Source organism: Mustela putorius, unplaced genomic scaffold, assembly GCF_011764305.1.
Source record: "Mustela putorius furo isolate JIRA1106 unplaced genomic scaffold, ASM1176430v1.1 tig00000407_pilon_pilon_pilon, whole genome shotgun sequence".
Lineage (NCBI taxonomy): Eukaryota > Metazoa > Chordata > Mammalia > Carnivora > Mustelidae > Mustela > Mustela putorius.
The window spans coordinates 6,108,954-6,119,215 of record NW_025421373.1 but is presented as its reverse complement, the minus strand read 5'-3'; the positions used below and the strand labels follow the sequence as shown (position 1 = coordinate 6,119,215).

The following is a 10,262-nucleotide window of genomic DNA, read 5'->3' as shown; positions in this document are numbered from 1 at the left end:
GCGGGGGCCCGGACGCTTTACGAAGGTGATTGGCTTAAGTGTCCATCGCTCTCATGGGCGCGCCAATCACCGAGCACAAGGCGCTGAGGAAAGCCCAAGAGCTTTCCCTGTCGCGGTCCAGCTTTCTGAGGTTTGCTTTTTAATTTCCTCGATTTCCTGTTCCGGAGGCGCGGGTGGCGCTATGGTCTTGGCGGCTGCAGGATAAGCCTGGCTTTGCTTTGACGGCAACCTCGCGGCCCGAGGGCCTTTTGTAGGTAAAAAGGGGCAACTTGTGGGTGTTGGAAAAGGGAGCCTTTCCGAGTGTCCGGTTTAAACGGGGCTGGAGTCCGGGGCTGGGGCGACAGGCGCCTTTAAGTTAAGGTCGGGCAGCCCCTCTAAAGATCTGCAGCTAAGAGCAAAAAAGCGACCCTAGGCCCGAATCCCGCAGACAAATAGAAGTAAAAAATGCGGCCTTTCATTCATTTGTGGAGCGCTTGCGGTGGTCCAGGCCTGGGGCCGCCCGGGTCTCGGAGCGGAGGGAGACCGTGAGCCCAGCGCTTGCCTCGTGGGGCTCCCAGTCTGGCGGGAGATGCAAACAGGGAAACGCAGTTACGGATCAGCTGGACGATGGTGACTGGCTTGGGGATGCAAGTGGGGGAAAGGGTGTTCTTAATATCGTAGGCACGCTTTCCAACTCTTTTCAACATAGACTGATGTTCCTGGATGTGTTAACTATGCGAAACAGCTCCCTCGGCTTCCCTCCTTCCATACAGCAAGCTAGGAGTAGACAGACGCAGAAAATAAGTATTTTTGCAGTTGCAGTGAATTCCTTGACTTTTGGCTTTGAATTAAAGTTTGCATCCGTAGCACAGTCTGACTGTGCCTTCAGTATATCAGTTTCATAATCAGTGTTTTCAGGTATTCTCTCTATAGAAACATCCCTGGGGATCTAATCCTGAAAGTTCAACTATTGCACACTGTTACAAGTGGCGGTGATCCTGTTTCCCGCCTCTAGGTTCAACACACTCCTTTGCGTTCCCTAGATCCCGTGCATACCTCTTTTCTCTTTTTTCTTGGTTATTGCCTTATTTATTTATTTATTTTTAAAGATATGTTGTGGTTTTTTGTTTTTTGTTTTCTTTTTTTTTTTTTTTTAAGTGGATTCATTCCTTGAGTCTTGCAGGCTGTGTGTCCTACTCAACATTGAGTCCACAGGGCCTGCCACATGTGTGGGCTCATTGAATATCCCATGAATCTGAAAAGGCCTACTCTTTGGTTTTGGTAATGCAGATATGTCATGGGTATATGTGAAAGGGAAATGTACAATAGCAACATAGAAACCTATGCCATTGGTGAGATAGTAAACATTTGTTGACCACCTACTATGTGCAGGATGTTCTGCCAGGGGCTGTGAAGGATACAGAAATGACTATGAATCAACCCATGTCCTCAAGGAGCTAATACTCTAGTGGAGGAGGAGTTAGAAATGTGCACACATGACTATAATATGAGACAGCTTCTGGTAAGTGATGTAAAAGAAGTAAGTAAGTCTAGAGGGAATGGGATTACTTTCTAAAGGGCACTAGGAAAGTCTTCACAAAAGACGTGGCAACTTATGTAGGTAGGTGAAATGCAGTGGACAGATTCATAGAGCAGGGGATTTTAGAAGAGTGGGAGCGAAGAGCAAGCTGGGTGATAGTACTTGGTATGTTAGGCAACTGGGAAGATCTGGGGTGATAGGCACTTCATAGGGAAGGTGATGGAGGATAAGCCTGGAAGAAGTTGGGTCCAGGTTATAGAAGGCCTTAAATGCTAAGCGTTAGATTCTGTTGGCCATGAGCCGTGAGTAGCCTATGGTGGCAAGATCAACTATGTAGGTCTGAGGTTTATCATGAAGGCCTTAGACTGATAATAATCATAAATCAGATATTATTTGATGCCAACTAGTTACTAGGCACACTGAATGATACAGCTAGATAATTTGACATTACTTTTTTGAACCTTTTAAAAATCTGCCTTAAGCCTAGTGGTAAAACTTTTAGTTAGATAGACTTTAGGAAGGTGCTTCTACATTAAAATTTTTTGCATTTAATATTTATTTGAGTTTTTAAAATATTTGCTGAAGCTTAAGCATTTGGAAAGTCATGCACAGTCACAGCATTTTTCCATGGAAAGCTGAGGATGAAATCAAGGATAACTTGTGTTTACAAATTATAGTTATATTTGAATTTGACCGCTAGTTTCATTGTGATAAAGACATCTTAACAGTTAGTTGTAAACATTAATTTGGGGGATATACTCTTAATATTGTTGGTATGCTTATTGCGTTGTGAGAATGTAAAATCAGCATTAAGATAATTGCAGGCATTAGCAGTTTGGGTAACATTTTTATGTCTCTTTTATTCTTCTTGACCTCTAGTGCTTATGTTCTCTGTGGAAGATGTGACATATCCAGACAGTACGTCATGATGCAAGGCAATACGTGGTGAGTGGTGTGACTGTAATGGTGGGGGTTTTGTGACAGCAGAGAGAAGAGCAAACACTGGCACTGGAGCCTAGGGTGTGGGAGGGATTTTGATATGTGTGGAGCGGAGGAAATGTGTTCATGTGGGCCATGTTCATGGCTAGGAACACGCCAGAGCCCTACCCTGATGGAGCTTATAGTTCTGAGGGGCAGCCAGATGTGAAAGGTGGAATGAGGTAACTAGTTGGTGAATTGTGATTTACTATAGAACCTGCCAAGAAGCAGCGCAGAGTGTGATGGGGGAACCTGACGAAGGCCTGGTGGGTGGCAATAGTGATTGTACAAAGGCCAGCAAGGGTGTTATTATTGTAGCCAGGGAAGAAATGATGGTGTGAAGTGGATGAAATCAGGAAATATTTATATGAAGAGAAGTGACGGAGATTTAAAGTAAATTTTTGGCTAAAGGGGCTAAGGGAAGAAAAGTTACCAGATAATTCCCTCGTGTATGATTTGAGGACCAATAAACGCTATTATATTGAGATAGGAAACACTAAAAGAGGAGCCAGTGGTATTGTCTTAGAGGGGAGGGTTATTAATTCCTTGTAGGACCTGTTGTGTTGCATTTATGGAGTCTCTGCTGAGTGGAGGAAGGTGAAGACGAAGATGCTGGTGCAGATGTAGACATGGAGAGAATGTGGGGTGTGTGGGTGGGATGATGTGGCAAGGTTCAGATTTTTGGGGAGCCTGAGCACAGACAGAACAGCAAATAATTTAACAGAATTTAACATTCTGAAGGATGACAGAAGCCAGGGACTGAGACTGGGGAAGAAGAGTTTATTGGCTGTGAGGAGTTTGAGGTATTACAGAGAACGCAGCGTCAGATGGGTGGACTAATCCAGTGGCTGAAGGGGTCTCTTGGTTGCTCAGGAAGGTGCTCAGGCGTTTCTGAAACCCTGTTGATGGTGAGTGTTCGGTTCTTTTTCCTTTTTCTCTTTTTCTTATCTCCCTCAAAGTCATAGAATGTCGTTCCACCCAGGACGAGGGTGTCCCCGAGGGCGAGGAGGACATGGAGCCAGACCCTCAGCCCCAGCCTTCAGGCCCCAAAATCTGAGACTGCTTCACCCTCAGCAGCCTCCTGTGCAATATCAATACGAACCCCCAAGTGCCCCTTCTACCACGTTCTCAAACTCTCCAGCCCCCAATTTTCTGCCTCCACGACCAGACTTTGTCCCCTTCCCTCCTCCCATGCCTCCATCAGGCCAAGGGCCTCTTCCCCCCTGCCCTATACGGCCCCCTTTCCCAAACCACCAGATGAGGCCCCCCTTCCCCGTGCCTCCCTGTTTTCCTCCTATGCCGCCACCAGTGCCCTGTCCTAATAACCCGCCAGTCCCTGGAGCACCTCCTGGACAAGGCACTTTCCCTTCATGATGCCCCCTCCTTCCATGCCCCACCCCCCACCCCCTCCAGTCATGCCACAGCAGGTCAATTATCAGTACCCTCCAGGATACTCACACCATAATTTCCCACCTCCCAATTTTAATAGCTTCCAGAACAACCCCAGTTCTTTCCCGCCCAGTGCTAATAATAGCAGTAGTCCTCATTTTAGACACCTCCCTCCGTACCCACTCCCAAAGGCTCCCAGTGAGAGAAGGTCCCCAGAAAGGCTCAAGCACTATGAGGATCACAGGCACCGGGATCACAGTCACGGGCGAGGCGAGAGGCACCGGTCCCTGGATCGGCGGGAACGAGGCCGAAGTCCTGACAGGAGAAGACAAGACAGCCGCTGCAGATCAGATTACGACCGAGGGAGAACGCCTTCCCGTCACCGGAGCTATGAGCGGAGCAGGTAAAGCCCGTGTGTTCTTAGTGAACCGCAGAGGTCCATTTGGCTTTCTCAGAAAACCAAACCAAAATGGTCCAGCAGTGCATTTTTGATTTATAAAGGGAAGAAAGCATGTTTGGGATTGTTTTGAAGAGGAAGAGACAACTGACAAAGTAGTTGATGTCAGAGAAGCCACTTTTGAAAAGCATTTCAAAAGTATCATTGTAGATTCATTGCCATGGGTGTAAGCTGATTACTCTGCATAATACAGCTGACATTTTAATATGATCTATGAAGGTTCACATACTGCTTTTTCGTGTTTTTTTTTTGCATTATCATATTTATTTTTGTTCAGTATGATCACTGTATCAGGTTAAAGCACCTGAGTTCTTTTGGAACTGATCTGTGTATGGTATTAGGAATTGAATTAGTTAAGCTGAACTTGCTTTCTGGCTTTTAGGATAAGTGGAAGTTTATTGTACATAGTTGCCTTCTTGCTCTATTTCCTTGTAAAATGCAATAACGTTGGTTACAAAGTTTTCAAAATAGTTTTTAATTTTATTTTTTTGCATTGAAATGTATTCATACTGAGGAAAGTTGTATTTGAAAAATACTGTTTCATTCCAGATCACATTCATTTTTTTCAAGAGACCAAATATTTGTACCAGATATATGTAAGAAAGTAAGGTTTCCAGCAGGCATTTCTAAACTGGGACTCATAGATGGGTTTATAGAAATGCTGTGAAGTTATATGCCGATTTTTATGTGTCTGCGTTTTTCTGTAAGTAAAGTGGTACCTTACAGCAGAGTCTCAAGACTTTTCTCCAAAAGTCCAAGAACCAGTGGTTTAGATGGAAAAATAAAACTATGTAGATAACAATTGTACCAAATAATTTGTACCTTCAGTGAATCTTGACATTGTTGAAGCTTTCCATTTGTCGAGCTAGCTGTGGTACTTCTTTTGTCCCCTGTGATGTGTTTACCTTCATTGTCCTATGGAACTTCTGTGCTAAAAGGGTTTGAGCTCCCCAACCCAGGTCACTTCACCATGTGGGCTTGTGGAGAGCTGGTCTTGGCTCCTGTGGAATCAGTTCACTTCTCAGTTTCTACATTTTTCTCATGGCTGTTGATTTTCAAGGTAATGACTGAACATTTTGCCAATTAATGGTAATAGTCATTCTCAGTCCTGAAAAGAGTGACTAGTGCTTAGAAGGTTTGGAAGGAAAATGTGTTATTTCCTCTTCCTGATGCCCAGTGGAAGGTAGAAGGGAACTTATTTCTTGCAGAGATAACTGATTTCTGGTGGGTCAGACCTGGCTGAGAGTTGATAGACTCTAAAAAATCTTTTCAGTGTGAATGACTGTTTCTAGTCAGTTTTGTCCTTTTCTGGTGGACTAATTGGCAGAGGTCTATGATAGTTTATTTTATAATTTTATGGTAAAAATCTCAACTGGAAAGTGCTAATAGTTTTCTTTAGACTTTGAAATGATTGTTAATAATCCTGTTTCTGGGGAAACACTTTGCTGTGGACTTCAACATTCTAGAAGGGCACTCCTTGCTCGCCCCCCCCCCCCATTTTGGGCTGCTGCAGTTAGAGGAATTTTTAGGACTGCTGTAAAAATCCTAAATTCTGGAATCAGGCTTAAACTTGGAGCTATGTGTTTATTTAAAGAACCTTATGTCCTGTCACCTGAGGATCTCTACTGGTAAGTGAAATCAAGTGCCACGAATCTGCATTATCCCAAACCACAGCTCTTTTACATAGTAAAGACCTGCTTAGGCAGTTAGCTCATCTTTCTACATGGCCTTTATTTCTGTTGGAATTACTTTGTAATGCACTTAGGTGTCTGCCTTGGAGCTGCCTTAGCATCAGGGCCACATTGTAGTCAGCTCCCTTTGAGGTCTTAGAGTGTCAGTTGTCTGTCTTATATAGAATGTTTCTGTGAAAAAAAAAAAAAGGGGGCACAGGATGTCCTAGTATAACTTCTAGAAGTATATTGGAGAAAACCAAAGCGTCACAAATTTGTGCATTAGATCGTGTTAATTTTATGTAAATTCTGTGGTCTGTCATCTGGTGACTTCTCTGCTTGCTTCTTAGGGTCAGTCTGTCCTTTTTCAGATCCCATCTTCCTTCTTTTTCGCCTCTAAAATATGGTTAAATACTAATTACCAGATTGTTTCAGGATAAACTATTTCCAGAGGAAGTTTGTGAAGAAGTGGGTGTGTGTATTTGTTACCAGGAAAGATCGAGGTTAGTCTGGGGAATGGGAAAAGAAACAGCCACAGATGCATTGTACTAAGCATGCTGTTCTGCAGTGTTGGTGGGTCAGTGCAGTGGTTTCCCAGAACTGAGTGGGGCTAACGCACAATAATCCCCATAGCTGTCCTGGTGAGTACAATGTGTGGCCACTGGAGAGCTAGTATTATGTACTAAGGAATATCTGGATGCTTGCAGACAATGAAGAGTCGTTGGAAAAGTAACCCAAACATTGTTTTTCTTGCTTTACATGGGTTCATTATATAGTCTTACTAATGTGCTTTATATTTACATTGATCTCCTTAGTTTATATCCACTCCAACGTAGCAATCATTGTCAGAAGTGTCGTTCTCAAATGAAAAATTCTGTTGTCTAGATGTTAAAATACAAACAAAAAATTAGGGATGTCCTTTCAGTTGAGTGTTTACTTGGGAATATAGGCAATCATTCTTTTCGGCCACCATGCCATTACACATTGCATTTTATTTGTCATGTGGTACCACTCACTACTTGGGATTTTACGGCTTAAAAGTAAGCTGTAATTTTACTTATTAATTTTTTTAAAGGAATCTCTACACCCCATGTGGGGCTCAAACCCCAGGAGCGGGAGTTTCATGTTCTACTGACTGAGCCAGCCAGGGACCTCAGTAAACTAATTTTAGAAGTGTATGAGATAAAGAATGTGGAATCCCAAGCTCAGGCTACTTTATTTTGGATAGCTGGTGTATACCTGAGGCTTATACACATGTCAGAGGGAATCTTTCTTGAGGAGAGATGATCTTTAAGTGAAAAAACAATTTCTGCTTTAATATCTACACAGTCGATCATTTTTGTAAGCTTTGCTTTTCAGTATATTTACATTTCTTCTATTTGGCAATAGGTTGGGGGATGTTTTTGAGTTCAGACCTATTTGTAGTCTTCTTGCTGGACCCTGGCTACTATGACTTTTTTTTTTTTTTTTTTTTTTTTTTTTTTTTTTTTCATTCTAAGATTGGGTGGTTATTTCCCTTAGATTTAGTTCTGATTTAAACTCTCTATATAGAGTTCCAAGTTTTATTCCAGATCCTCATTGCACTTATTAAATAGACTCAGAAGTTATTATTGTTATCATTATTAAATTCCCATTTTACATCGAAAGATTTTAAAATCCCTCATTCTATTTTATGTTGCATAAACCCAGTGTCTCCATATAGAGTTGTTTCCAGATGAAAACAGCATATTAAGGTGAAGTGACTTATAGTCTCATGGCTAGGTATCAGGGATACCTAGAACTGTATAACTCAGGCCTCTAACCTGTAAGAGTTTAGAACTCTTCAATTGTGGAACTTTATCTTAATTTTCCCAATAAGAGTTTTAATTTACATTTATTTGATGGATGAAATTGAGAGTTTTCTTGAAATGACTAGGTAGTAGAATCCTTGAAACTTTTCCCTGTAGGTTAAACAACTGAGGATTGGTTGGTTGGACCATCTGGAGAGAAGATTATCATAAATCCCTTTGCTGCTTAGCATCAACTATGACTTCTTTCTTTAAAGAAAACAACAAAAAATGTCCAAGTTAACTTCTGTAAAGTGAAAAGCGCCTTAATCCTTTAATAAATATGAATAAACATGTCCAATAGAGAATAGTGCCTGAAAATTTTGTGAGGTCCATTTATTTAGAAGGTGAATTTAGTGAAAAGAGATGGTGTTTTTGAGTCTTTCTGTTGAAAACAGCTCTGTGTCTTAATTCCTTTAAGAGAGCGGGAACGGGAGAGACACAGGCACCGGGACAGCCGAAGATCACCATCTCTGGAAAGGTCCTACAAAAAAGAGTATAAGAGATCTGGAAGGTAAGCAAGGAGTTGACACTGAAAGAAGTCCTAGATCTCCTTGAATTAGGTTTTGTGCTTATACATAACATCATCAAATCTTCAAAGTAGCCTAAGAGTCTATCCAAAATGCCCTGTGAAAAGCTAAATCAGCTAGTAACTTAAATACCTTTACTTTCAAGATGTATTGAAGACGTACAAGAAAAAATCTTGATAGATTTCCAAAAAATCAGAAATTTTACAGGTCACCTTTTCTGGCCTCAATTGCTATAAAACTATATACACATTAATAATTTAAGGTGTAAAAAAAGGAAACTTGGGAATTCATAATTATGCTCTTAAATTTACTTGTTTCAGAAAAAAATAAAACAAAACAAAACTCCAGTCACATTTTATTTAGAAGAACAACACTGAGATTGTTGTAAACCAAAATCTATAGGGTGTAACCAGTTCTATATCAAGAGGTAAAATTTGTAGACCTATAATCAAGAACAGCACTCTGGAGTCTGATAGATTAGGGGTCAGTTATTCTCCCAATTTTGGTATTAGGCAGAATTATCTAACCATTTGAAGCCTCAGTGTCTCTGTCTAAAATAAGAACAGTTACACTTGCTTTATTGAGTGGCTAGTAGTCATTGAGATAATACATGTAAAAACACTTAGAACTGGGTCCAGAGTTAGTACCAAATAAATGATAACTATGTATGTATATATTTTATATGTAGGATTATATGTAATATATATAAATATGTTTATATAATTATCATCTGATTACTTGGCTCTACATATTGGTAGAGTATAAGAAATGCAGAAAAAGGGATTTAAAAATAAAAAAATTAATGAAATAGCAAACAGAACTATAGCACTATAACAATATTTGGAAGTAAATGCAAGACTTCTTTGAAAGGTCATATGATTTATAAAGTGGCAAATCAGGAAAAGAAAAACGACATTCCAGTAGGTAGAAGAAAGAATGGATCATAAGAATGAAGGGGATTTAGGGTGCCAGGTTGGCTCAGTTGGTTACGAGACTATCTTTGGCTCAGGCCCCGATCCCAGGGTCCTAGGATCGAGCCTCACATTGGGCTCCTTACTCATTGGGGAGCCTGCTTCTCCCTTTCCCTCTACTGCTACTCTGTCTGCTTGTTCTCTCTCTGTGTCAAATAAATAAATAAATGAATTTTAAAAAATGAAGGGGATTTAAAAATTCTCATATGTTGGTTTAAGTACAGATGCTATATTTACAAAATTTAAAAACTTGGTTGTGATGCATTGATTTCAATGAAAGCAGATACTACAAATCACTTAAGCAAAAAGTATATTAGGCTAGTAACTGGAAAAAATTGACAAAGTTGTATATATACCATGTCCAAAAAAGTTCTAGACCATTCTAGAACATTGATGAAGATGGAAGGTGAGCTCAGCTCATGGTGTGATGCCCAAAAAACCGACCTGGCAAAATGTTAGTAACCTAATGGAAAGAAAACTACAAAACCATCTTTCTTATGAATATGGATATGAAAATACTGATTAGTATATTAGCCAGTTGTTTTTAGTAGCATGCTAAATAATAGTTTACTCTAAGATTCCATGGGTAAATTGGTTAGTATTAGGAGATCTATAACTAATTCTTTTTTTTTTTTTTTAAGATTTTAAAAATTATTTGACAGAGACAGCAAGAGAGAGAACACAAGCAGGGGGAGTGGGAGAGGGAGAAGCAGGCTTCTGGCTGAGGAGGGAGGCCAATGCAGGGCTCTATGCCAGGATCCTGCGATCATGACCTGAGCTGAAGGCAGATGCTTAACGACTGAGCCACCCAGGCACCCCTATAATTAATTCTCTGTGTCAAAATCTGTAGAGTTATCTCAGTTCCTATTTATTTGGTATTTAAAATAGAACCAGCATCCTCTTATAAATAGAAGACTTGGTA

The 10,262-nt window shown here is 40.8% G+C and overlaps 1 protein-coding gene across 1 annotated transcript in view; it reads left to right on the top strand.

Moving 5' to 3' along the window:
- Positions 1 to 96: 96 nt before the first annotated feature.
- DROSHA (drosha ribonuclease III) overlaps positions 97 to 10,262 on the top strand; it is a 119,729-nt gene continuing 109,563 nt past the window's right edge. Inside the window, 6 exon segments of the mRNA XM_004738079.3 lie at positions 97 to 254; positions 1,372 to 1,501; positions 2,399 to 2,464; positions 3,457 to 3,854; positions 3,857 to 4,289; positions 8,261 to 8,353. Of these exon segments, the coding sequence (XP_004738136.2) occupies positions 2,445 to 2,464; positions 3,457 to 3,854; positions 3,857 to 4,289; positions 8,261 to 8,353 (944 nt within the window). The 5' untranslated portion in view covers positions 97 to 254; positions 1,372 to 1,501; positions 2,399 to 2,444.